At 55.2% G+C, this 27,910-nt stretch overlaps 1 protein-coding gene across 3 annotated transcripts; it reads right to left on the reverse strand.

Moving 5' to 3' along the window:
* Nucleotides 1-1,292: 1,292 nt before the first annotated feature.
* Nucleotides 1,293-27,910, reverse strand: THBS2 (thrombospondin 2). 3 transcript variants are annotated; one of them, XM_061130589.1, is made up of 22 exons: nt 27,780-27,881; nt 25,138-25,212; nt 22,948-23,504; nt 21,421-21,505; nt 18,500-18,696; nt 17,263-17,403; nt 16,586-16,682; nt 15,373-15,537; nt 15,025-15,201; nt 14,725-14,898; nt 14,381-14,508; nt 14,150-14,302; nt 13,615-13,833; nt 12,747-12,854; nt 11,339-11,498; nt 9,606-9,724; nt 8,730-8,964; nt 7,265-7,492; nt 6,579-6,850; nt 5,814-5,911; nt 4,296-4,435; nt 1,293-3,314 (listed from the first exon to the last, which is right to left on the reverse strand). In XM_061130589.1, the coding sequence occupies exons 2-22, from the start codon at nt 25,202-25,204 to the stop codon at nt 3,307-3,309; spliced, it is 3,528 nt and encodes a 1,175-aa protein (XP_060986572.1). In that variant the 5' UTR covers nt 25,205-25,212; nt 27,780-27,881; the 3' UTR covers nt 1,293-3,306. The 3 variants fall into 3 exon arrangements, with proteins under 3 accessions (XP_060986572.1, XP_060986570.1, XP_060986573.1); XM_061130587.1 differs by lacking the exon at nt 27,780-27,881 and adding an exon at nt 23,625-23,702 and having other exon boundaries at nt 25,138-25,204; XM_061130590.1 differs by lacking the exons at nt 1,293-3,314; nt 4,296-4,435 and adding an exon at nt 23,625-23,702 and having other exon boundaries at nt 5,810-5,911; nt 27,780-27,910.

Genomic DNA, 27,910 nt, shown 5'->3' on the forward strand with positions numbered 1-27,910 from the left:
ATGAGCCGCTCGAGCAGCTCGGACCCAAGGGACCCCCGGGCCTTCCACCCTCAGCCATGACAGACCCCGCGGACCCCCTTCCCGTCAGCCCCCTCAGGCCCTGGAGAAGGTGCCGTGGGGGACCCGGCCTCGGACCCCCACACTCCCTCACCTCAGGCTGGACCCATTCCTGTGTGAGAGTCACCTCCAGTTCCTGACGATGGCCCACCGAACACTGTCTGAAGGCTCAGTTTTGGGGGTGGGGAGGGCCTTTTCTTCAGGGACAGTGATGGAGCACAGCGTGACCCCGAGTGTTAGAACCTCACATAAAGGGAAGAGACTCCACAGACTCGTCCCCCGGGGGGCCACCGCCTCCCCCACAGGTCACAGAGACACAGAACTGGTCCTGGGACCACCGCGTGCTGGTGGGGGCCGGGTCTGTCAGAAACTTGCCTTTCGATAAACATTCCCCAAATCGGAACGTGAGGAGCTGCGCCTCGCTTCATCGCCTGACTTCTCAGCACCCTCACCACGCCCCCCGTCCGCTCTCCGTTCCACAGGCGGCACGCACCTCAGTGTCCCCGGTCGTCACAGCACCGGGGCCAGCCTCCTCATCGCCCCTGTCTCAGTCCCCTGAGCCTCTCGAGTCCCTTCCCTGGGTCTGGCCTCATCCTCCTCCTCCACGTGCGCACACCCACCTGTTCTCCACCCAAATCAAGCCGGACCTTCGCCTCCACACATCCCCTCGGGAGGCCTTTCCTGCACCCGAGGCTTCCAAACGTGCTGTCCATCTGTCCGTCTCCCCCTGCAGCTCTCACGATTCCCCCATAACTGAGGCCGCGGTACTGCTCAGAAGTCCCGGAGATGCCCAGGCTGCCCGTGGCCTCCTCCTGTCACTGAGCGAGCAGCTTATCCAGACACCGCCGTGATCGCACACGCACCCGCTGAGCCTCCTGTGGCTTCACGCTCCCATTTGCCACCAGACTGGTCCAGGGAAGCACCGTCCGTGTGATGAGGGGCCCCGTGGGTTGCCCCTTTCCCCTGAGTCGTCCCAGGGGGAGCGACACTCACCACACCGCTCGGTCCCCAGCGGGATAGCAAGAGGCAACAGAGGATGGACTCCCTAGGGCTAAATCCTGCGTGACCCAGGCGGCTCCACCGACGATGGTGAGACCTGCCTTCAACAGCCTCCTGCTCTGTGAGACCCCCACTGCATCTTGGCCTGAGAAGGGGGTTTGCTCGTCCTGCTGGGGTCCGTCCACTGCACCCCGGCAGGAGCCCTGCTAGCTCTTTAAAAAAGGGAGAGAGATTGATTTATAGTAAAGCTTTTTACAATTTATTTCCTGTTATGAACCTTTGAAGTATAAAAATGAGGCTCTAGCTAAATGCAGGGTTCAGTGGTGAAAATCTGACCATGTGAACAAATAAATTAATATTTACAGTCTTTGGCAAAACAAAAGAAGTTTCATCCATCTGTACCAAAAGTCTGTTTTTTTTTTAAAAAAACATAAATAATTTACAAAAAAAATATGGTACATTCTATATATTCACATCATCATCCCGTACCACCGAACACACCAACATGGAAACCTGCACTCTCCTCACCACGGGGACGTTTAATGACACCTCCCAATACTCCGTTGTCTTGGGAGGACAGCTCCCCCCGAAAAACGTAAGAAGTGCAGCACAGCAAGAAGGCAATTAACCTCAGAGAAGCAACAAATGTAAGTTTATCAGACGGCACGAGCAAGGGAGACAGGTTGCGGGTCCTCTCTCTCCGTGATGGAGGCTTAGCCCGCTGTCAACCGGAAGGGAGGCTGTCTGCCACATCAGGCCGACGAGACAAGTCTTCCTCCTGAGCCCCTACGTGGAGTGAGAGTAACTAATATTTCCTGCAGAAACGTCATGCAACTTAAAGCGAAAAACAAATCAAGCCTGTGCATACTGCTGTCTAAGGGGTGTGTCTGCTGAGACAGCACTGGTTTATCCTTGGCATTCAAAGTCTTTAAAGTCCTACGTACAGCAGATAGAAAATAGTGAAAAATATATATATATGGAATTAAAGTCACTGGCAACAGTATATATTAAGGTTCCATTATAAACTCTTCATTATTATTTGTTTCTTCTATCACATTTTGCAGCATGCTTGATCATGGCAATATAACATTGTAAAGCCTTGTATTCTGACAGAAGGTATTTTGCTATAACTGGATCTTTATATTATATGCTAGTTATATGTTTACTTCTAGAAATTATACTACATATGCACTACTTGGCATATTTAAATAAGTTACTGATGAACAGCACTGCATTCTATACTCACTTAATAAATATTAACACAACATTTATAACTGGAACCTTAATGGAATGTGTTACCAAGTTAGGTAAAAGCAACTTGCCCACAGCGTCAAAGCCTCGATGAGGGATTAGATGTAGAAACGCATTTGCTGACCACTTCTCCACTGGCTCTCCTACAGCCGCAGAGATGGGAAGGAGCCCCGGCAAGGATTCTGGGGACCACACCTCGGAACCAAGGGACAACTGGCCGTGAGTTCTCCCAGGCTGGAGGGGCCACTGTAGCAATGGCAGGACCTGCTAAACCATCAGGTCAACAGGGCTTTGCCAGGCCCAAGTCTAGACCCACAGCAGAGCCGTCTCACAAGGATTTTCCTTCTATGATGAGACCACATCTCTGAGGGATTCCACTGTGGGACAAGAGAGTCGGGGAGGGCGTATTCACTTATTCCCATGGGTATTTCTGATGTTCCTGACATCCCACATATGTGACTGCTGTCTCCTGACCTCTTTCTGATGATGGAATTACTTCAAACTTGAGTTGACCCTTCTTTATAATTTACCTAACAATATTTGGGTGCTCTCACACCCAACTTAAAGCACTGAAAGTAGTGTGGCAATATTTTTCCTGCTTAATTTATGATAATGGCTTATACACAATACTCCCTTCAACTCCATATACACATAAATACAAAAAGTACTTACATTTCATATGTAAACGTCATTCTTTTTAAACACACAAGAAAAGAAAAAACAATGCAATATCATGCTCAATTTTCACTCCACATAAAGTCTCATGGATCATCAAACTGCTTTTCCTATAGTGGGTTGGATGTTCATCTTTCAGTTCCATTATTATTTATCCTCTGAAGGCACATGGGTTTGAGTTGAGGACAGCAGGTGAAGAACCATTCAAGGTTAGGGTCAAGGACAGGAGGTCTGCTAGAGAGGGCAGCTGGAAGCACTGGGATGGACTGAGGTGTCTGGATAACAGCATCTACAGTACTTTGCTGGAAACGCAGCAAACCTTGCTTAGACATCTGCAAAACATAGAGAAAGAGTCTGGGAGACCGGACCATGAGTTTCGTTTTGCTTTATTTGTTCAACTATAACCTAAAATATCATTATTTCTATTTTTTAAAAGACATCCACAATATGCACGGATGCATGAATGATTGAATGAATGGATGGAAAGATGGATGGATGGGGATGGATGGATGGATGGATGGGTATGGGTGGATGGGTGGATGGATGGATGGATGGATGGATGGATGGGGGTGGATGGATGGATGGATGGATGGATGGACATATGGAAGGAAATGTGAAATGTCTCAACTGAAACCTAACGTAAGGAAGAGAACCCTCCATCAGAATCAAGAAGACATATCAACACTTTTGCTGTGTGATTTTTGAGAAGCACCTTTGAGTCTTACCTCAACCATAAAAGAAACTTTCATATCTACAGGAAAGCACAGGTTTAGACCACATAGAAGCCAAGTTCCCATCCAGCTCTATCGTACTTTGACTTGAACATACTCCTAGAGAGACAGCCAGAGAGACCCTTCCCAGCACCTCCTCCCTCCTCCTTCCTTCCACTGTCCCTCCCTCCCTCTCTCCATCTCTGCCTCTTCCTTCCTTTCTTTCTCACCCTTTCCTGACTTCTTTCTCTCTACCTTTCCTTTTCTTCTTCCTTCCTTCCTTTCTCTCTATCAGGGGCTGCAGTCTAAAGTGCCAGAGGGGCCCAGAAGATATAGACAAGGCAGGAAGCTACGGGGTAGAGTACAGTGGGCAGGTAGAGCCTGTGAATAACTCAAGTGTTTGTCCTACTGAAGACATTCACACGGAATTCAAAACAAACAGACTGACAAAGTCCGCTCAAGCTGACCAAACCAAACATCTGCTGGGCGGGCCAGCAGTTTATTTCCCTGATGTGCAGCTCTTGTAAAATGAAAAGCAAAATGTGCATTCTTTCCCCGTTCTCTGTGACACATGGCCCCAGTGACCCCTGTTCTCACACTCACCTCTGCATTCATATTTGAGGTCCGAGAAGTAGACCATCTCTTGAGAGAAGACAAACAGACCCAGCCGCCCACCGGCGTAGGTTTGGTCATAGATGGGCCCTGAGTCCGCCATGACTTGTTTTCCTTCATGTACTAAGACTCTGAAAACAAAACAAAGAGACAGAAAGAGAAGGTCAAGACTGTGAAACAGTCACCAGAGGGCGGGAGGTCAGCTTTCTCCTCACAAGGCTCGCCAAGAGCAACAGCAGCACCCAGGCAACCTTCCTCCCCGTGACTCACTGACAATCGCCCGCCCAAGCTTCCAGGCTGCCTCTGCCTCCAAGAGCCAGGAATACTGCAGTGGACTCAGGAGGCCCTTCCCTCAGCCTAACCCTGATCTCAACTCCGACCCTACCCTGACCTTAGCTCTAACCCTAACCATGACCCTGACCCTAACTTGACCTTAACGCTAACCCTAACCCTGACTCTAACACTGACCCCGACCCTGACTCTAACCCCCGCCCTGGCAGCAGGCTCCTGGCCTTCACACTGCACTAAAGCCTTGTGCTCACCTGTTTCCTCGAAAACCGTGAGCTGACCGACATGTAAGCACCGGCCACACCCCTCATGCACAGAGGCACTAAATTTCCGTGGCAGGGGAGGAGCTCACGAGTGGTGAGACAGGGACTCTCCCCAGAAACAGTCCCTGCAGCCAACCAGCACTGCCCCTTCTCAGATCTGTCTGCTGTCATCGAGGGCACACACACTCCTGGTGGAGGATCAGACCAGCCTGTGCGCTAAGCCTAACTCTGCAAAAAGTTTCAACTTCAGTCACTGTGCTTTAATCAAAACTGATTGAAAATGCTGTCATGCTGAGAGAACGAAATTCTGTTGGACTGCTTTGTCCAAGTTTTGTTTGAGATGAGTCTTGGACTCAGCAAAACTATCCTTGTTTTCCCGACGCGGGACTGAGACCTTTGGAGCCCTAATCTCCCCATTTCTACAGGGCGCAGACCCATGCTTCATGTGCAAGAGGTTCGCCAGTTGTGTCTATAAAAGCACCAGGCATGGCCTCTTTAATAAGCAAGATTATTGAAATTGTCTGAGCTTCCCTGATGGCTCAGATGGAAGAGAGTCTGCCTGCAATGCAGGACACTCAGGTTCAATTCACAAATCAGAAACAGGCAGGAATCTGTGCAAGGGAATCACGAACTAATCCACAAGGATGCAGCACTTCAACTGCACTTTCCCTCCCATGAGAGAGATGCTTACCACCTTCTGGCTTATTACAAGTTTGATCTCCTCTTCAATGGTTTTGTTTTGGCTTTTTTATTTCTTTTTCTTTTTTTTAAGTGACATGCAGAAGAAGATGCTGGACAGAAAAGAGAAGCGTTTAAAGTGGGAAAATCCAGGGAGCAGCACAAGGGCAGAATCCACTTCAGCCGATTCATCTGGGGATGCCGTGCAGCGGAAAGACGTTTCTGAAATGGACAATTGCTGGGCAGAAACGCAGCGGACAGCGAGTGTCCCTCCGCCTACCTTATGTAGCCCGTCTTAGGCCTGTGGGTCAGATGCCACCGGTAGGCAGTGTAGTCCTTCCAGCCGATATTTTTGGGGTCGTGCCATAGAGTGCGAACCTGGGGAAGAGATTACTCTGAGAACAACCGGCTCCCCGAGCCATAAGCGCAGCTTTAGAGCACAAAAAGCGAGACAGAACATCCCTGTGACGAGAAACCCCCGCGCTCAGGCAGCCAGGTCTCCCTCTGACGAATCCCACAGCGTAAACCTTAGTGTGAGCAAAGCCCGCTGACGGGGGCCGTGCCGCTCACTGTGAGGAGCCCCCAGGCCGAGCCCCGGGCCTCTGCTTTCCCAACGTGGAACCAAGACCTTTGGAGCCCCTTTCTCCCCGTTTCTATAGGGCACAGACCTATGCTTCACGTGCAAGAGGTTCGCCAGTCGAGTTTATAAAAGCACCAGGCATGGCCTCTTTAATAAGCAGAAGTATTGAAATTATCTGAGCTTCCCTGGTGCCTCAGATGGTAACGAGTCTGCCTGCAATGCAGGAGACTCGGGTTCAATCCTTGGCTCGGAAAGATCCTCTGGAGAAAGGAATGACACCCACTCCAGTGTTCTTGCCTGGAGAATCCCATGGACAGAGGAGCCTGGCGGGCTACAGTCCCTGGGGTCGCAAAGGGTCAGACACGATGGAGCAACTCACACTGACTGGCCGAGGTGAGATGAAGGTAACGGGGCTGCTCTCCCGAGGGCCCACGGCAGCCGCCCGCCTGGGGGATGCGTGCTCACCTGGCCCTCCGTGTTGCCCGTGTGCCACAGAGCGTTCCTCAGGTGTTCGCCCGTCCCCGTGGTGGAGTTCACCACCTTGAGGGACACTCCCGAGTAGCCGTAGGCCCGGGTGGGCTGGTCTTCCCAGTAGGTCTGCGTCACCTGCTTCCACATCACCACATAGAAGCGGCTGCTGGACTGGTAGCCAAAGACGAAGCCGGCATAGTCGTCGTCGCGGTCTGTGTTGACGTAGAATGTGCCGCTGAAGTCGACAGACCCGAACTCGTCGAAACCTGGAGGCCGCAGGGAACATCGGTCGTCAGAAACAGCCTTCTAGGAAAGTCCTGGAGGCCTGGGGACCCCTGGACACAGGTAGAGAGGGCTCTTCCCTTCCAGCCAACTGGAGCCCTTTCCTGGGCGATTAGGGCACTTAGGGAACTTAACCTTCCTAAAGTTATGGGAGGGCTGCACCGCCTTAGGTAATAACTTAAACACAGAATTCATAAAATAAAACGGCCTGCTGAATATGAGATCTCAGAGACTGGAGGGGCAAAGACGCCCTTCCCCAAGTTCCCCCATCACAAATACTTAGGCAGATGGTTTACAAACCGAGGGAGGGTGGGAGCTGCCAGAAAGGCCCATTGCTCCACCCCCTCGGTCTCAAAGGGCAAGCTTGCGTGCTCCGCGGCGCGCATGCTGAGGCTCACCGACAGCGATGCCAGGGTCGGAGTTGGCTGTCTGCACCAGCTCTTTGCCTTGATGGCGAATGACCCAGTTGGGATCAATCTGAGTGGTGCCCTTGGGGTCCAAGTGGACCATCTGGAAGTTCCGGAAGTCTGTCTCGCTGATGGCATTGTTCTCAGGACACACATCGTCAATATCAGGGACACTGTCATTGTCGAAGTCATCTTTACAAGCGTCCCCACGCCCATCGCCTGTCGCCAAGGAAAAGCAGAGAGAAAAGAAGAGCTCACCATCTGCCTCTCTGTGTCTGAGAAGACTTAGTACATGAGTCTCTGAAGCCCTGAGGCCAAGGGCTTGGCAGCGCTTTCTGGATCAGTGCCTGTAATCGCTGACATTTTGCCCCAGCACTCTGAGGAGGAGTCTGGACTCTTCTCAAAACGTCACTCTGATAACACCACAGTGAAGCTTGCCATGTGTGAGCTCCCGTGAGAGCCATTTCTTTTCATTCTGAACTTGAAATTGGGATACAAAACCTGAACTTTGCCAGGGGAAATCAAGCTGAATTTCCAGCTTTTCCCTCTGATTGTCTTCAGAACCTTTGCTACTACCTCAATTGCCCCTGCTTGCAATCTACTTGGCATTGAGGGCAGAACTCTCTAATGAAAAATGGTCTCCCTGGGGAGAAATAGACTTCCACATTCGGGGGGCATCTTGTCAATTTTCCCAGGGGTGGGGCTGGGAGCCACGGACCAGCCTGGCTTTAGAGAGGCCGGTTAGACCTCACAGGTATGCAGCCCATCCATGCTAATGGTGACAATCCAGACAACCACTCACTAAATCACCCCATAGGAGTGCCTGATGCTTTAGAGGGAGAAAAGATACTGAGTTTAACCAAGTTTCCATCACATCCTTCACACGGCCCCTCAGTTCCCCTCAGAGGCAGATGGCCCCTCAGTTCTGCTCAGAGGCAGACATTCCGCGCTCTGGGTGACAGGCCCGTGCTCTGGCTGGCAGGAGCATCCACAGCCCCGACGACGTCCCCGAGCACCAGCCTCGCCTCCACCCCAGCTCCCCCAGCACCAGCCAAGCCCTCCCCCCAGGCCCAGCTGTGAGGAGAGAAGCCATCGGTCCTCTTGTCAACAATGGGCTCTGTGCTGCTCGCGGCCGGGTGTCCTTGGAGCTCCCCTTCAGCCAGTGAGTCTCCATGTGCCTCGGGGTCAGTGGGCTCCGGCCCCCCGCCCCCACCTCCCATCTCATCCACAGCAGCCGCGCGCCCTCCACCAGCGCTGGAGTCAGCCTCCAGCAGACGCCCGAGGACGCCCGGTCGCCCCCGCACAGCTGTGCCCCTGCTGCGTCACCGGAGACCCTGAGCCGCCCTGGGCTCCGCGCCCTCCAGATCCTCTCCCCGGGGACCACTGGGGCTAGCGAGTTCTTTTCGTCCAACATCTCACATCCCCGTGGCCCCCCGCTCCTGCGGGAGGTGCCTACCGTCCGAGTCCTCCTGGTCGGGGTTGGCGACCAGCCGGCAGTTGTCCCTGTCGTCGGGGACCCCGTCGTTGTCGTCATCCGAGTCGCAGGCGTCGCCCTGGCCGTCGTGGTCGTGGTCGGCCTGGTTGGCGTTGGAGATGTAGGGGCAGTTGTCCTGGTTGTTCTGGTGGCCGTCCTCGTCAATGTCCTCGTTGTTGTCACACTGGTCTCCCACAAGGTCATTGTCCACGTCGGTCTGCGAGGCAGAGTTCGGGGACAGCGGCACTGAGCCTCCGTGCAGCAAAACAGATGCCGGGGTGAAAGTCACTGAGCACATGCAGGCTGGACCACCTCACCCCACACGCGCGCCGTGACCGCAGAGAGAAAACGGCCTCCTGAGATGACCCGCCAACGTCAGAATGGGGATTGGAGTCCAGGCGCCTCTGCATCTAACCCACCTCCCTACAGGGGCCCGCTCTCCTTAAGGGAGAGTGCAAGGAATTAGCGGCCGCACAATCGAGTCCGTTCTGACAACGTCCTTTCTCCAGCACGTTCTGTGAACTGCATCAGCACGTTCTATTCCCACTGTGACTTCCAGAGGCCAGCCTGGAAAAGCAGCCAATTCCTCTGTCTGCATCAGGGAAACACCGAGCTGATCAGGAGACTCGCGCCCACGCACAGCGGGGCAGAGGCACCTACTGCCTGGCTGGGGGCCACCGAGATACAGTCATGCTCAGGCTCGCGTTCAGTCAGCGTTTTCAATTAAAACGATTGAGCAGCCTGTGCCGTTACGTCCTGGCATAGTGCGTGGAAAACCACAAGGCCATGCAGCCTGTGATGATAACCCCTCGACCTCCGCTCCTCGCAGACGCCCTGATCGGCCGCCCCGCCTGTTACCTGGTCGGGGTTGTGCACCAGAGGGCAGTTGTCACAGTGGTCGCCCACGCCGTCCCCGTCGGTGTCCCGCTGGTCCGTGTTGTAGACGTAGGGACAGTTGTCTCGCTCGTTGAAGACATCTGTGGGGTTCAGGGAGAACAGAGCCCCCAGAGTTTAGAGAAGGCACGCTGCTTTGCTTACTCCATTAAACAACTTACAGCCAAACGTCTGTTTAATAAAAGAGAAATCTAAGAAACCATAAAATGTGAGGATTATTAGATTCATGGCAGATTTCCCATTAGAAGGAAAATACCCTTAGTTTAAAGAACCAATGCTTGGAGGTCTCTGGATGGTGACGCACACCGAGGGTCAGCGAGTCACTGCAGCGTAAATGTACAAGTCTTCACGCTGACTGTTTGCCCTAACACCCACTCAGAAAATCTACATGAGCTGCTAGGGGCTGGCCAGCCACCTGGGCTCCACAAACTCATCCATTTCCTACGTTACTAGGAAACCAACAATGACAGACACTGATGGGGGCTTAGGTGCAGTACCTTATACCCAGAAATCTGAAAATAGATCATGAATTTCATTAATGACAAAGTTATGAAAACTGTGAATTAACCTGGCAGGTGGGGGATCCCAGGACGTGAAGGGGTCTTGGCAGGTTGGGGGTTGCAGCAGGTGGGGGGGGTCCTGAGAAGTGATGGGGGTTCCTGGCAGGTAGTGGGGTTCCTGGGAGGTAGGGGATTCAGGCAGGTGGGGGGTCATAGGAGGTAGGGGGTCCTGGCAGTTGGTGGGTCCTGGGAGTTGGTGGGGGTTCAGGCAGGTGGGGGGTCCTGGGAGGTGGAAGTCCTGGGAGGTGGGGGTCCTGGGAGGTGGGGGTCCTGGGAGGTGGGGGTCTTGGGAGGTTGGGGTCCTGGCAGGTGGGGGTCCTGGCAGGTGGGGGTCCTAGGAGTTAGAGGGTCCTGAGAGGTAGGGGGTCCTGGCAGGCAGGGAGGGTTCTGGGAGGTGGAGAGAGTCAGGGGAAGGACCCCTGACAGATATGGGATTTGGAAGTCACAGATGGATGATGGGAGGAGACGCCTCATCTCCAGGAAAAGCCCTCGAGAGCAGTGTGGGCAGACGCCGTCCTGTGCTGGTAGAAGCCAGTCAGTGAGATGCCAAGTTGCACCAAGAAAGCAGCCTGGAGACAGCGTAGTTGGGAGCGGGTGGGTGGGGGGAGTGGGTATGAGTCTGGCGGGCTGCTGGCCGGGCTGCAGGCGCCCAGGGTGAGGCCATGCAGGCAGTGGGTGCAGGGTCACGCCCGCAGGCACCGCTTAAAAGGCCTGATGCTGTCAGAAGTTTCCAGTGTCCGGGGTGAAACCCTAGCGGGGTCTTTGCAATGGACTCAGTGATGCCTGGAAGCGGGCCGTTGGGGAAACAGAGGGGGTACGGGAGACCCTTCTCAGAAGCTCGGTTTGTTCAGGGCAGGGCGCTGGGCTCCTGGGGCTGTGAATGGCGGCGGGCGGGAGAGGAGACACCAGAGCTGGCAGGACATGGGACGGGGAGCCGGGGTCAGGAAGGGAAGCTGCAGGTCGGCTGTTTTCCACAGGGTGGTCCAAGGCCCCAGGGAAGAGGGGCTGGATGAGGATGGTCTCGTGAGCAGAGACATGACTCGGGATGTCGCGTGTTGGTAAACAGATGGGGCTGAGCGCCCCCAGCCCGCACAGAGCCCCGCGGCGTCCGCAGCCCACGCGGAGGGCTCCACTCACCGTCCCCATCGATGTCCACGGAGCAGGCGTCGCCCTCCCCGTTGTTGTCCGTGTCGATCTGCGCTGGGTTGTGCACGTAGGGGCAGTTGTCGCATCGGTCCCCGACCTCGTCTTTGTCATAGTCGAACTGACGGGGGTTGAAGAGAAGCTGGCAGTTGTCCTAGAATAAAAAACGAGGGAAGAATTCCAGAGACAGCGTAGAGACGCTTGCTGGGTTACTCGTAACATGACTCGGCACTTAAAAGTCGTGTATTTAAAGCAGATCAAGATGACCAAGGTAGAAATAGAGCCAGGAAGCTCTTTACCTACTATTTCTTGACATCAAGTCCTTTCATAATTATTTACACCACCTATCCCTGTGAAAAATTTTGAGATTGTCTATGGTAAAGGTGATACAGTATATATATATAATGGTGAGGACAGACACATAAGACAGTGACCATAGACATGTCGATGTTGAGGGAATGAAGGATCGAAAGAGTCGAGGCATCAGTGGAAGTGAACCCTCGAACAAAGACTTAGCATTCTGTGTCTGCTAATGCTGAATCATGCATGAATACGTTAGATGGCATATGTCTGCCACAGTTCTCTCGGGAAATGAAGAGTCCCTTGGACTGCAAGGAGATCCAACCAGTATATCCTAAAGGAAATCAGCCCTGAATATTCATTGGAAGGACTGATGCTGAAGCTGAAACTCCAATCCTTTGGCCACCAGATGCGAAGAACTGACACATTGGAAAAGACCCTGATGCTGGGAAAGATTGAAGGCAGGAGGAGAAGGAGATAACAGAGGATGAGAAGGTTGGATGGCATCACCGACTCAATGGACATGAGTTTAAGCAAGCTCCAGGAGTTGGTGATGGACAGGGAGGCCTGGGGTGCCACAGTCCATGGGGTCTCAGAGTCTGACACGACTGAGCGACTGAACAAGATTCTGCTATCAAAGCAGTGAGCGGTAGCCTCTCTCCTTGAAGAGACAGCCCTGGATCACTGGCACCACTCCCCCCCACCCCCCGCCACCCCCCAGAAGGAGGATGGAAAAGTAAAAGTAAACTATTGAAAGCGTTCTAAGTAGAGCAGCCCGCGAGGCTGCACGCCTGGCTGGCTAACGTGCGGTAGAAACCACGGGGTTCTCCCAGCGGCTCCAGCCTCGCTGGGGAGAGAAGTCCTGGCGGTTCACAGTGACCGTTCGGAAGCGCTCCTGCCCCGGGCGCTCCGGAGTGCAAGGAACAGCTCCGCGGTGCGAGGAACGGCCCCGGGCGCTCCGGGGCGAGAGGAACGGCCCGGGCGCTGGGGAGAGAAGTCCCGGCGGCGGTTCACAGCAGCGTCGAGCAGAGTGCTGCGCTCCCGCCTGGGCGCTCTGGAGCGCAAGCAACGCCCGGGCGCTCGGGGCGCGGGAGCCGCCCACCTTCTCGTCGGTGACGCCGTCGTTGTCGTCGTCGTCGTCGCAGGCGTCCCCGATGCCGTCCTTGTCGAAGTCTTCCTGCCCCGAGTTGGGCAGGAGGGGGCAGTTGTCCTGCGAGAGGAGGAAGCAGACGTTATAAAAACGTCCCCGAGCCCCCTGCCCTCAGGACCAAGCGGGAAGGGCGCAGCTGGTGAAGCCCCACTGCGGAGACCTCACAGCCAGGCTGGGCCCCGCGTGTCCCCGGGAGCTGCCTGAGGCCTGACGTCAGCACCACCCGTGAGGGGAGAAAGGAGGCCTGTGTCTGGAGCCCGGGATCCCCGTGAAGAGCCCACGACCACAGAACCAGGAAAGAAGGAAAACACTGGACGGACCGGGCCCCACCAGGCTCCTCCCCCAAAGCTCCGGGCAGCAGTGACCAGCTCTGACCGGCCACCAGGCTGCCTAGGGCCACTGCAGCTGCAGGGTTGTGCCAGGAGCCGAGGGCCAGCACCACCCATCGCCCCATTCACTGGCTTCAACCCTCTCTGAATTCAGCCGATAAACGTGTATCAGGTGCTCTGTCCCCCACCAATTCCAACAATTCCCCAGAACGACCCCTGGAATTTGCAGAAAACCCCGGGGGCAGATGCCTTGGGGGCGGTGCCGGTGGGTGGCCTGGAGTTTCCCGCCCCCCCAGTCCCGGCAGCACCCTGGGTGGGCACATGTCTTGGGGGGGGGTGCCGGTGGGTGGCCTGGTGTTTCCAACCCCCCCAGTCCCGTCGGCATCCCAGGTGGGCACATGTCTTGGGGGCGGTGCCGGTGGGTGGCCCGGAGTTTCCCGCCCCCCCAGTCCCGGCGGCATCCGGGTGGGCACGCGGCGGGGCGCCCGCACCTTGATGCAGTGGTAGGTGGCGTTGGTGGCGCACACCAGGTTCTTGTTGGGCCAGCCGTCCAGGTCTGAGTCCTCCCCGCAGATGAGCCCGTCGCCCGCGTAGCCCGTCTGGCACTCACACTTGTACATGGGGTCGCTGAAGTGGCCCAGGTAGATGCACTCGGCGTGCCGGTGGCAGCTGTGGGTCTTGTCCTTGCAGGGGTTCTCGGGCTCACATACCTGCAGAGGCGAGGGCGCACGCTGACCCCGACCCTGACGGGGGCCCTGGGAGCCCAGGTCCGTCCAGACCCGCGGGGCTGCACTCCCCGGATGCCAAGCAGGGGCAGGGCCCGCCCCAGCCTCGGCGACGCCTGGGGTCACGGCGAGGCCACAGCTCCTCACCCGGGCCCTCGGGATGCTGTGGGTGGATACTCAGCTCCGCGGGCCTTGCTCCCTGCAGAGTAAGTGGTCCCTCCCCAGGCCACCCGCCCCTCTCCACCCCAGCCCGCCTGACTGTCCTCACGCCTCTACAGGAAGACAGCGGCCAGCAGCTCACCTGCTTCTCAGTCCTGGCCGCCTCCAGGCCGACGCCAAAGGGCTGGTTCCCCTTGTAGCGCGGCGGGCAGGGCAGGCAGTGGTAGCCGGGGTTGGTGTTGACGCAGCGGTGGGCCTTGCTGGTTGCGAAGCACACGTCCGTGACCACGGCGCACTGTGGGACCAACAGGCTGGATGTGAGCCCCGGCCCCGGCCTCCTCGGGCCGCCCCGCGGCCTGGGGAGGGCACCCACCTCGTCCAGGTCCTCGCAGTGGGTGCCGTTGCCCAGGAAGCCCACGGGGCAGGCGCCGCAGGACCAGGAGCCATCGGGGAAGCTGCTGCACTCGGCTCCGGGGAAGCAGGGGTTGGACAGGCAGCCGTCTGCAGGGAGGGAGGAGATGGCGAGGCTTGCAGCCACCCACCGGGCGGCACCTCGCCCAGGAGCAGCACCCAGCAGCGTGCTCAGAGACGCGTCCAGCCCCACAGCAGGTGCCCAGCGGCCGAGTGGCGGAGGGCCGAGGAGCCACGCCACACACCCACGTGCCGGGAGGCTCCACACACCCACCTGCCGGGTGGCTCCACATCCCGAACACCCACCTACAGGGCAGCTCTTCCTGTTACACATCTGGTGCTCCTTGACGTCCCCCACGCAGTCCTTGCCCCCATGCTGGGGCTCCGGGCTGTTGCAGACGCGTGTCCGCTCGCGGATCCCTCCGGCACAGGTGACTGTGCAGGCTGACCACGGGGACCAGGGGCTCCACCGGCCGTCCACTGGGGGCGGGAGGACAGCGAGGTCATGCGGGGACAGGACCTGCGCTGGGACGCGGCCGGGTCTCCACGCGGGAACGCCAGCCAGACAAGGGGCTCCCGGCGCCCGGCGGAGCCATATCCACTCACCCGGGCAGGGCGGGCCCTGGCAGGCCTTGGTCTCGCGACCACTCCCCTTGCAGTTCCGGCCCCCCATCTGTGGCACCGGCGAGTTGCAGAGGCGGATGCGGGTGACGTTGCCGACGCCGCAGGTCACCGAGCAGGAGGACCACGGCGACCAGTGGCTCCAGCCGCCGTCCTGCCGGACTAGCGCGGAGGGGGAAAGCACACCGGGACTCAGAGGGCTGATCGGAGAGCAGGCCGAACCCTCCCGGGACCTTCCCACCGACCAGGCGGGGAAGAGCCCCCGCGGCACGAGGCCCGGACCGGCGGAGGCCCCGAGGACCCCCAGGACCCCGGGGCGGGCCTGACACTCACTGCGGTGGTCGCACTTGCCCAGGCTGCAGGCCCGCGTCTGGATGGACGGCCCCAGGCAGGTGTTGCTGGTGACGTCACAGGAGCGGCCCCTCTGCTGGGTGCCCGACCCACAGGTGGCCGAGCACTCCGTCCACTCCGCCCACGGGGACCAGCCTTCCTCGCCATCTGCACAGGGACACCGCTGTCTGTCAGGCCCCAGGGGCCAGGACACGGGGGGCCCAGCCCTGCAGTCTGAGCAGACTCCCTGGGTAGATGTGGGAGGTGGGCAGACACATCCGTCCCGGGGTCGGAGCGTGGGAGTGGACCCCAAGAAAGGAAAGGGGGCGTACAAGGAGCTTGCCCGGATGCCCAGTGGCCCCCGGCAGGAAGGGGCCCATGGGAGACCCTGACGGCTTCTCAGAGGAGACACCGATTCTGCTGCAGAGCTGTCGCTGGGGCCACCAGGACGTGAGCTATTTCCACTCTAACCGCTGTTTGCTGGTTTACATACATACATACATACATACATACATTACATACATAATGAAGCTTCAATTTGGGGTTGAAATGACAGGATGCTAAATTTAGTTCCAAATACTCTAAATGGGAACAAGTTAAATAAAAGGAAATTTCCTGCCAAGAAACACCCAGTGCCTGCCATGCACATTTGTACACATTGTCCTGCATTTTCATCGTAAAACTCACCCTGGGTCACGGGCATCATCACCCTGAAGCCCAGAAACGCTACATTTTCATGGAGACGCAGAGCCCTGCCCATCGCCATGGGCTCCCAGCCCCCGCCCAGGCCAGCAACCTGCAGGCCCCGAGACCAGGATGATGAGACGGGCAGGACACGCAGAGCATGTCTCAGAGAAAGCAACCAGTCCGGTCAGCACTGCTGTGACACGGGAGGGGGTGGGGAGCCGCCGTGAAGGAGCTGGGGGCGGGGCTGGGGGCCAAAGGCAGGGGGCCAGCTGATGGGGGGGGGGGCACTGAGCCGGCAGGGGGCCGCGAGCGTCTGGGGGCTTCCAGAGGGGGGCACTGGGCTGTCCGGGAGCCGCGAGCATCTAGGGGCTTCCAGAGGACCTGGAGGCTCTGTTGACGCGAGGTCCCGGGAGCCCTGGCCCTGAGGACCGCAGCCCAAGCCCCAGACTTCCCGCAGCTGGCACGCGACGCGCAAGGACACGGCTGAGCCCAGAGAGCCGAGGTTGCTGCCCACCCGCCGGGCACTCACCGTGGACACAGGACGGGCAGCACTCGCCCTCCACGAACCAAGGGTCTGCACACGTCGCGGGCGGGCAGCTGATTTGGTGGCAAACGGTCTTAAATTTCTACAAGGAAAAGCAGCGTTTGTGTCACACGCGTTCAGAAACAGAAATGCTGAACAAGGGCCGGACCGGAAGGGTCAGGAGGGTCCGCTTGTTACAGAGACGCGGGGACATCTCTGCCCTCAGCTGGAGCGGCTCCCTGGACCGTGATCCCCTAGGCCCCCCACACGGTGCACCAAGCCCAGGGCCCTCCACACCCAGCAGCGGGACAGGTGGGACGGGCGACGTCCAGTGTCCAGGCCGAGTGGGTGACCGAGTGGGCGAACAAGGAAACAGAACGGGCTGCCGTGCTGCGGGCGCTGACACTCCCCCGGGGTCTGTGCTGAGCCCGAGGCCCTCACAGGACCCAGCGGCCTCAGACCCAGGAGGGGCGCCTGCCAGTCCTGCCCGCTCCGCCCCCACCACCGGGCGACCCTGGCCACGCGCTCCTGGTTCTCGTGCAGAACCACGGGCTGACTCCTCATCCGGGGTGGCCTCCATCCGCACGGCCCCTGCAGGCAGCATGTTTAGCAGGGGCCCCTCGGGGTCTGGGGGTCAGAGCGTCCGGCCCAGGGCTGCCCCCGGGGACTGCGCGTCCGCTCACCTTGCAGGTGCATTTGGTGCAGCTGTCCACCACCCAGGTCTCATTCTCTGCAAAGAACCGGCCGTCCTGCCAGCAGGCAGACATGTTCCTGGTCTTGGGGGGCCCGCCAATGAGCTCCCAGAGAAACTGGTTGTCATTTGACTGGAGGATGGAGGAAAGGACGTCAGTGTGGACGGGATGAGGCTGTGCAGCCTTCGCGCTCAGCCACAGCCCACACCAAACTCCCATCTTTAAATAGATTGCCCTCTGAATCCGGGCTTCCTGTTTCCTGGGAGATCAATCTCCTTGAGTTCAAGACTTCGCAGTGGAGGCCATGTAGCCTGTGAGCACCCATTTTCTACCAGAGTCCTCTACTCATGGCATTCTAACCAGATATCTGGGTCTCTGTCCAGGGAGCTGGCTGGTTACTTCTGGTTAGCAAAGGCTAGTGGTGGTTAGTAAATGTTACTGATGGTTACTCATGGTTACACATGGTTAGTGGTGGTTAGTCATGGTTTGTGGAGGTTAGTTGTGGTTAGTGGTGGTTACTCATTGTTAGTGGAGACTAATTGTAGTTAGTGGAAGTTAGTAAAGATTAGTTGAATTAGTGAAGGTTAGGAGAGGTTAGTCATAGTTTTGGTTAGTGGTTACTCATGGTGAGTGGTGGCTAGTTGTGGTTAGCAGTGGTTAGTCATGGTTAATGGAGATTGTCATGGTTAGTGGAGGTTATTTGTGGTTAATGGTGGTTACTCATGGTTAGCAGAGATTAGTCATGGTTAGTTTTGGTTAGTCATAGTGGAAGTTACTTGTGGTTAGTGGTGGTTAGTGTGGTTTGTGGTAGTTACTAGTGGTTAGTGTGGTTAGTCATAGTGAACATTATTTGTGGTTAATGGTGATTACTCATGGTTAGCAGAGACTAGTCATCATTAGTCTTGGTTAGTGGTGGTTAGTCATAGTGGCAGTTACTCATGGTTAGTGGTGGTTAGTCATGGTTAGTGGAGGTTTCTAATGGTTAGTGGTGGTCACTCATGGTTAGCAGAGATTAGTCATAGTTAGTCATAGTGGCAGTTACTCATGGTTAGTGGTGGTTAGTCATGGTTAGTGGAGGTTTCTAATGGTTAGTGGTGGTCACTCATAGTTAACAGAGATCAGTCATGGTTAGTTATGGTTAGTGGAGGTTAGTTGTGGTTAGTGGCAGTTACCCGTGGTTACTGGGGGTTAGTCCTGGTCAGAGGGGCGTCGCCAACTAGGCACCCACCACTTTGCGCAGGTTCTCGTGGAGCTGGTTCACAATGACGTGCAGCCCCGAGAGCTCTCGGATCATGCTGCCCAGCTCCTCGCAGGAGTGCTCGCACACCTCCGGGCCCCTCTCCGCACTCCGGCCCACGTGATCCATGGTGACCATGGGGCTCAGGTGCAGTGTCTCCGTGTCCTCACTGATGGCGTTGGCTTCGGCTGAAGGAAGGAAGTGGGACAGTCACAGCCTGGCCGGCACGACGGGGCGCTGCTCAGCGTGCTCGTGCTACGTGGCTCCCGGGAGCCCGAGAACCGGCATCTGTTTCCCACCACAGGACTCTGCCCCTCACAGCACCATGGGGACCAAGCCTCAGACACTGCCGTCTGCAGAGCAGAAGTTCAGCTCAGGTAAAAAATGCAAAAGCATCAGAGACACACATCTGCCTCGTGTTCAAACTGGTTAGAGGCAACAGCTTCCTGTTTTTCTTCTTTTTTTATATAACTATTTATATAACTTATTATCTAAAATAAATTCCTTATTTTGGTCCCAAACCTCAAATCTGTTTCTGACCCCATAATTTCTATACATTCTGACAACCCCTCTCAACTCCTCAATTATCCCATTTTTTTAATCCTAAACACCATTTATTTTGGCTACTTGTTTTGCACTAAGGTAAATTTTTTTTTCTTGCTAAATGAGTAATTTTGTCAATTCTCTGCTGGCCTCAGAAGACCCCTGAAGTGCAGAACCCGGACTATGGACTCAGAACCCACTGCTCAGAGATGGTACAGGCCTCGGAAGTCCCCAAACACAGGACACACAGCTACTCCACTAAAGACAAAAGTGATCTGGGAAAGTCCCGAACCAGGCGTGGCCTCCGGGTGGAGCCGGCCGGGTGGGACCTGGCCGCCAAGGCCAGGCCATGTCGTCTCCGCAGTGACGCTCATGTCTTGTCTGAGACGTTCCATGACTGAGTCACGACTTGTCAGTGTTATAGTTCTGTCAGACCTTCTATGACTGGGTTTTTATTATGTGGTTGTAAATCCTTGTTGCAACTCACACAGATCTTGAGAGGTTCCCTCAGACTCACCAGGCCTAAAGCCACGTGTGTGTGTGTGTTGGTTGCTCTGCTGCTGCTGCTAAGTCGCTTCAGTTGTGTCCGACTCTGCGCGACCCCATAGACGGCAGCCACCAGGCTCCCCCGTCCCTGGGATTCTCCAGGCAAGAACACTGCAGTGGGTTGCCATTTCCTTCTCCAATGCATGAGAGTGAAAAGTGAAAGTGAAGTCGCTCAGTCGTGTCCGACTCTTTGCGACCCCATGGACTGCAGCCCACCAGGCTCCTCCGTCCATGGGATTTTCCAGGCAAGAGTACTGGAATGGGGTGCCATTTCCTTCTCCAGAAAGCCACATATAACCATAAGCATATTAATCACTAGTCGTACATAGAAGAATAAAAATAGGGCAACAAAAATGCCCAAAAGTCCCAGGACCGCCTCACGGAAGACGAGCAGAGTCCTTCTTCAGGAGAGGACGTCCCAGCCTATAGCATGAGGGGCTGAGACTGGGGTGAGGAACACTCCACCCCCACCTCCTGCCCCCTCGCTGAGGGTCATTGCTCCCTTTCCCTCTCTCTGTCACCCAGACATCACCAGGCGACTGCCCCCAGGGATGCTCGGCTCGGATCAGAGACAAGCAAGGCTCCCTCCATCTGCGTCCTGGGACCACCTTCTCTTCCCATGTGTCCTCTTGGATGTCAGTTCACTCTGTCTTAGCATTTTCAGAACTTTTGCTTTTTTATGACCACACCCCTCAGAAAGACTGTGACCTAATCCAGAGGGACCTCGATCCGCGTTTCAGCTGGAGCTAGCGGTACAGTGTGGGATGTTGTGGCCATAGCACTCAGGAAGTTTGGGGGCTGAGAGCAAGTGTGTGGCCCACCATAAAGCCCTCCTAGGTGCACAAGCTGCCAAGCATCACAATTTAAACTCTTTCCCTCCTGAACTCGACTGACCAACAGCTGAGAGATGCGCCGATTGAAAGGCAGCCGGCCGTGGACGGAAAGGCTCACACGTCAGATCTGCACTCACGCCGCAATGCCAGTGATCAGGTCCCGGGCTCTGAATCCTCAGCCCTGCGTTCCCACATGGGGTCAAGGGCTGGGTCCCAAAGCTACGTTACAGACAACAAACCCCATATCCTTCCACGTGGATCCATAAAGTGACAATTTATATTTGTGTACAGTTGATGTAAAGAAGCCTTTTAACAAAGTGAATCAGAAGATGGGGTCATGTGGCAGTTGAGAGCCTCCTCTGTGGGGCTCAGCCTGGGTGGGGGGCAGTTAACAGGCCCTATCGGTCCCCACCCTCTTTATTTGTAAAGTGAGGAAAGCGGATGAGCCCAACTCAGGGGGTTTTGAAGATGAAATGATATGTTGCATTCAAAAAGCCCAGCATAGTGACCTTCAAATATCAAACACTCAAGACAAGGTTGACAAATTATGGTTGGATATAAATTCAAAATGCAATTAACAGACAGTGTGGGATTATGTCAAAGGTTCAAGTGGCCCATTTTCCTAATAAGATGGTATCACCAGCTGTGACTAGTATAAAACTTCCCATAAACCAAGCTTGACAAAGAGCTGTGGAGTCATCTTATGAAGAAGATCTTCATACATCAGTAGGCTGGCATCATTGCATATATTTAAAATCATGTTAAAATGCCAGGGATGCTTTTGGCATGTAAAATGGATTATATTTGAATAATTAAAATGTATTCACAGTTAATCCTTCAAGCAATGTACTGTTTTCAGATGTCAGCACACCCGAGTTGACCAGCCACCTGGGCAAGGCCAGGATGGCACCGTATTCCAATGCGTCCCCTTACCCTTCACGGCCCTCCCCACGGGAGGAGGACGCACTGCAGCGGGACCCAGGCACCTACCTCCCTGGTTCTGCTGACAGCCTTTTTTGCTCAGAAGATCCTCCACCGAGTTTTCAAAGACTAAGTAGACGTTCTGCAGCAAACCCTGAGACACGTACGAGGACAGAAACACAAGTGGGTAAACAGCAGACATTTGAGGACACACTAAGCTATGTCTCAAAGACACAAGATGCAATTTAAAGCAGTGAGAACGTTTTCTCCTGCGCTCTTATTCTCAGCAGGTCTGAAATCTCGTTAATGGGTTACCTGTGTATGTTACTTCGAAGCTTCGTTTGAGGCCAGAGGCAGATGTGGGTTTGACTCAAGAAGGGAGAACGTTTGAGAGAAGGGGCTTGAGAGGGATGGTGGAGACAGGCTTAGGGGACAGATCATGGAGGCCACATTCTCGGCTAGGGACCTTGAGGGTGACCAGCACTCCCACGCGTGGCCATGGGTTGCAGGAACATGCACTGCTCTGCCTGTCCACGGAACAGACAGCTCATCTATGAGAACAGGCAGTCCACCCTGCGACAGTGAGGATCTCGTCCCATTGAGCTGAGGGCTTCCTGACGACCACCAGAGACCACACGGGGCATCTCTAGGCCTCTTACTGAAATAGCTGAGTCTGAACATACATTTATTTCCAAAACGCACACACACATGGAGGAGAACAGTCGCTGACCCTCTGCTGCAGTTTCTAAACACTAGCATTTAGAAAAAATCCTCTTGCAAACATATTTTACCTGAGATGAACGTGGAACCACTCCCTCATAAATCAACAGCCCTTTCCTTAGGAAACATGGTTAATTTTCTCTCCTGCCAGCCTGTCGTGTCAGGAGTGAACTGGAATCTGGGGACCCCGGGAGACATCTGAACTGAGCTGATGTCTCCATGATCAAATCAATGTTCAGTCTGGAGATCAGTGACCATTCTGGCAGCTAAGAAAGGTGCCTGTGTCCACTACTCTGTTGGTTCCTGGGTCAGAGTGTGTGTGTGCACGTGTGTGCTGTGTGTGCATGTAAAAGTGCATGTGTGTGCACGTGTACTGTGCGTGGTGTGCACATGTATGTGCAATGTGTGCACATGTCTGCACGTGTGTGTGTGCAGTGTGCATGGGTACAGTGTGTGCACCTGAGAGTGCCTATGTCCACTGCTCTGTTGGTTCCTGGGTCAGATTGCGTGTGTGCGCGTGTGTGCGCGTGTACTGTGTGTGGTGTGCACATGTGTGTGCAATGTATGCACGTGTGTGCGCAGTGTGCGTGGGTACAGTGTGTGCACCTGAGAGTGCCTGTGTCCACTGCTCTGTTGGTTCCTGGGTCAGAGTGCGTGTGTGCACGTGTGTGCACGTGTATTGTGTGTGGTGTGCACATGTGTGTGCAATGTGTGCACGTGTGTGCACGTGCGTGTGTGCAGTGTGCGTGGGTACAGTGTGTGTGCCGTGACCACACGTGCCAGCCGCTGTGCATGGGCGCTCCTTACGCGCACGCGTGCCCGTGTGCACCGCCCCCCACCCAGGCCAGGCCCGGTGGGAGTGCCCGCAGCACCTACCCGGAAGTGGCTCTCGCGCGCCGCGCCCTTGGCCACGTACATCCGGCTCCTCTCGGTCTGCAGGTGCTCGTAGAAGGGCTCGTCCAGCGCGAAGCTGTCTATCAGGTCGCAGCCCACGTACAGGCTGTAGGTCTCTCCGGTCACCTGCACGGTGACGTTCTTCCATTGGGAGTCAGCCAGGCCCACGTCCTCCAGGGAGATGACGTGCTGGGTGCCGTCCACCCAGTAGGTGAGGTCCAGGGTGTCCGCGGGGCCGTTGGACACGATCTCGAACTGCCTGTGCGCGGCGCCCGGGCCCTCCAGCGCCAGCAGGGTGCCCCGGGACCGGCGGTCCTGCTTCAGGCTGGCCGTCAGGAAGAAGCCCTCCCTGCGCCGCATGGCCTCGGCGATCCGGCCCAGGTGCTCCGCGCTCACCGGCGGGATGTAGTCAAAGCGGACGAAGCGGTAGGCGGGCACGCTGGGGTCCGGGCCCCGGAATTGCTTGGCCCCGATGGTCTTGCGGTTGATGTTGCTGATGCTGAAGAGGTCGAAGGCGGTGTCCTCGTCCTGGTCTCCGGCTGCTCGGGGAGCAGGGCACGAAGGTCAGGGGCGCGGGGTCACAGGGCCCTCCTCTCGGGGGCCATGCAGGCTCACACGCAGCCCCTGCGAGGCCCGAGAGCCCGCCCCTCCTCGCTCACCTGGGCCCTCCCCGGCCGGCGACGACCACAGGCCCGGCTCGCCCATGAGCGGCTCTCTGTGCGGACCAGCGGAGGAGCCTTCACGGAGAAAGGGAGTGGCGTCCGGTCCCCACTCGCCGCCTCCCTGACAAGGGCCCTGCGCTGCCGTCTTGGCTCCCCACTTGAGCTGGGCTCAGGGGAGACCCTCCCTCTCCCACCCAAGTGCCCAGGAAAGCTGCGGGCAGCTGCACCACTGGGGAGCGGCTACCTTCGATGTCGCTTTCCTAGAGACATAATCTGAGCTGAACTCCTCCCGTGGGGACCCTGTATTTCTCAGAAATACATCCTGCCTCTCAGGGCTCACACTGCCGGAGAGTGTCTGAGAGACCCAAGGCCACAGACGCACGGTTTTAATGCGCTGTCCAAACACTGGAGAGAGAGGTTGTCTGCCCTCACCAACACTGTAACGCTTTAAATCATTCGAAATAATTTTCTGAACAGAGAGTCTAAACAAAGTATAACTTTTATCTAATACTTGGCAAATTGCAGCATTCGATTACTTGGTGTTGTTGACAGAAGTGTTCATCTTACTTCCTGCAATAGAGCTATTTGACCATATGTCAAAAATGCTTAAAATCATTAAAGACTTTGCAGTTTTACTCTGGTAAGTTATCCTAAATATGTAATCACAAATGCAAGGATATATGTATTCACAACAGTCTTCCCTGTGGTGTCATTTATAGTCATGTAAATGTGTAATGTAGATGGGAATGGCCTAAAGATACAGAGGGGTACCTTCTAATGGAATACTACAGTCATTAAAAATCATGTTGTAAGAAAATAAACACATGAAAAAATATTTAGATATGTTTTTAAGTGCAAAAATGGGGGAAGGATAGACGCTGTAGAACACCAAATACTTCAGTATGCTGTAAATATTACATACAAAAAAAGGCAGCGGCCTCCCTGGAGGTCCGGTGTTTACAGCTGTGCGCTTCCAATACTGGAGCCGCAGGTTTGATCCCTGGTTGGCAAATTGACATCCCACATGCCTTGTGGCACAACCAAAAAAACCCAAATAAACAGGTGTTGTTGTTTTTTCTAATCCAATTTAAAAAAGAAGGAAGACAGACCATGTCCAGCAAAAGACTGCATCTACAGGTGGGAGGGTATTTTTCTCTAATACCTCAATTTTCCAAAAATAAATTTCCTACTATATGGACTCAAAAGTGAGTGAAGATTTATTTTAAACCAAGTTAAGGTCCTAAGGGGTGAGCTGCTCCAGCCAGGCCTCCACTTTATCCACCCTTGTCCAGCAGGTGAACCTCGTCCTGGGGGCCCAGGTCACCGAGGGGGTCCACACTCACCCTGAGCGCTGGACCAGGTCACCCAGGGGCGTCCACACTCACCTTGAGCGCTGGACCAGGTCACCCAGGGGCGTCCACACTCACCCTGAGCGCTGGACCAGGTCACCCAGGGGCGTCCACACTCACCCTGAGCGCTGGACCAGGTCACCCAGGGGGTCCACACTCACCTTGAGCACTGGACCAGGCCCACAGGGCAAGCAGCAGCAGTGGCCGCAGCATCTTGCGTCTTCCCATCCAAACCCCTGCAGGTAAATTAGACCCTGTTACTTAAGAAAACATAACCACAGCTTCTAATTTGGATTAGAAATTTTACTCATATGATCATTTAAAAACAGTTTGTGTATAAAAATCAGAAACAAATGGATTTGTGGGCAAAGTTAGAAAATATGCTTTTCAAACGAGTTTTTCTAACTAAAGTTGGTATTCATTGGACTAGCATTTGTCAACAAGCACTGTACTAATGATGTCCTAAGCATTCATATTATTTAATCCTCATAATGACCTAGGCAATAAATATGATCATTATCATATCCATTTTACAGATGGGTAAGTGGAGACTCAAACAAGTTAAGTGCTTGCCCAGAGCCAGAACATAAACCCAGGAAGTTCGAATTTAGAAAAATATCAGCCTGGGGAAAATAGCCTACAAAGACATTTTGCACAAATAGCCAAAAAAAGTTGCACATGATTTAATTAAAGAGAATAAATAGTAACTGTATATGAGTTAGAAGTAAACCTAGTTTGCTGGATCATAACTGCTAAGAAAATAGCCTTCTACTTAGTAATCATTTTTGCTCTGCTTTTCTATTTTCTTGAGGCCTGTTTTTCCATTCTTGAGGATTCTCAGTTGGCAGGCTCAGCAGACACTGGCCCAGAAGTCAGAGCCTGGCTGGGAGCCTGCTCCACGGTTAACCCCTGCTCGGCCTCCCCGTGTCCGGGCCTCAGCCTCCTTGCCTCCCCTGAGCACGGGCCCCAGGGCCTTCCAGCGACACTCTGCGTTCCACGGAGGTGAAGGCACTCTGAGACCCCAACCCTCCTTGGTTAGAGCTTCTTGGTGAGAAAGAAATCCCTGCAGGAGCCTCTCCAGAAGGAGCGACTTTCCCCAAGAGGGGGACCGTCACCTGGGGAGGGGCTCCAAGCAGGACTCTCCCGTCCCGGCAGGCTGCAGACACCTGCCTTCAGCCCGTCCACAGCAAGTGCAGGGCTTGGCTGTGTTCCGCCTGCAGCCCCAGGCAGCGGGCGGGCCCCACGGGCAAGGCGCCGGCTCAGAGCTGCGGCGCCAGCATCACCGTGCCGCCTGGGGAAGCGTCCTTGAGTCCTCCGGTCTCAGACACCCCTTCTGAGGAATGAGGACCGGGCGTTTAAATCAGCCAGTCACAGGGTGAGTGTGGGAAAAGAGCCCAGCAAGTCAGTGTTTGTAAAGACTTCTGAAGCGCAGCCCAGTAGGAGAGACGAGAGGCTGCCGTTAGCAGGACTCTTCCGAGGACTGAGTCACGCGGTGAACCCTCCTCGGGGACTCAGAACAGCACTGGCACGCTGTGAGTGCTGCACAAGTGACTTCAGAGTAAGCGGGGGGCAGGCATGTCCTCTGTCCCCCACAGCAGACAGCGGGACCACTGCCTCCAGCAACAAACTCCGTCCGAATTAAGAGTCCCACGTCCTGAGGGCTCAGCTTCCCGTCGGTCCTGAGGACGCACACGGAGCTCTGTCGGGAACAAAAGCAGACCCTCTGGTGCTGAGATAGACGTGTCGGCGCTCTGCCATCGGCCACACGGGCCTGGGGCGCCCATCCCGTCTCGGGGGTCGCCCAGCAGAAAAGAAACCACCAGGGTCGTGGCTGGGGCTCCAGCCTTCTCTCGTCCCGTGTTGCTAAAAGGCAACACATACACTACGGGGACACATGCTCCCACGTTGTACACCTCGCTTCACACATTCAGGGCTTAAGGTTATAGTTTTTTCCAAAAGAAAGCTGTCTACAACAGAATGTCGTTAGCACTTTTACAGTTACACCTAATTACATTAGAACTTTCACAAAGATCTGCAAAGATCTTTTACAATTCTTATACCAGCAATCAGCGCAAACATAACTTTACTGAGAAACACGACCTTCCAATGGTCAAGAACAAGGTGATTCAACAGAGCCCCTCACTGTCCTCAGCCTCCCCTTGCAAAGGAACCTGACCCCCCTTCACAGAAGTTAGGCTAATCTGCTAATTCCCGCTGCCTTTTCATCTGCAAATTACCCCCCAAACTTGTAAGAAGAGCTGGAATCTCTGGGCAGTCAGGGCAGTCTTCACTGACTTACTAAATACCATTCATTAAAAACTTTCAGAAACACTTTTCAGCTATGAAAACTGGTTAGCATGCGTCCTTATAACTTCTCATCATTCTTTCACATCCTCAGGAACAACTTCTAGTTGCTTCCTCACGGCCGCCCCCCAGTAACAGACTTTATTGGAAGCATCCTTTTCAGTGGCTGAAACGGAAGCCTCTGCCCAGGATTCCAGGCAGGTACCTTCACGAAAGCCCCAGGGGTCCTCAGGCAGCGGGCAATCCGGCAGGATCACAGCATCCTGTGTGCAGGTAAGACGCCAAAGGGAGCTCACCTGCGCCAGTTCTGCCACTGAGCAGCAGCAGGCGAGGGGAAAACCTGTTTCTGCTTAGGTGCCAACGGGCAAGCTCCCTCCCTGCCTCAAAACTAGTTTGCACTTTCTCCTTCTCTCCTCTTAGAATAAAAAATTTTTTAAAGACTTTTCTTAAAAGTTAAATCACAGCACGGTGATTTGGTAAATGGAGAAGCCGCTCTTACCTGGTGTGGAAACCCTGCAGGAATGACTGGCTCAGAGCCGGGAGGGGGTCGGGGAGGGACGAGGGGCCGCAGGAGGAGACCCAACCCCGCTCTGCGGAGGAGCTGGGCTTGGATCCGCGGCGGGCTGCGGC

Source organism: Dama dama, chromosome 26 (assembly GCF_033118175.1).
Source record: "Dama dama isolate Ldn47 chromosome 26, ASM3311817v1, whole genome shotgun sequence".
NCBI lineage: Eukaryota > Metazoa > Chordata > Mammalia > Artiodactyla > Cervidae > Dama > Dama dama.

Coding starts and splice junctions, on each gene's coding strand:
- THBS2 (XM_061130587.1), bottom strand. CDS start 25,204: ATGGGAAGACGCAAGATGCTGCGGCCACTGCTGCTGCTTGCCCTGTGG. Junction 15,202..15,372: donor GGGCAAGTGCGACCACCGCA/GTGAGTGTCAGG, acceptor CCTCCGCGCTAG/TCCGGCAGGACGGCGGCTGG. Junction 11,499..12,746: donor ACGGCGTCACCGACGAGAAG/GTGGGCGGCTCC, acceptor TTTTTATTCTAG/GACAACTGCCAGCTTCTCTT.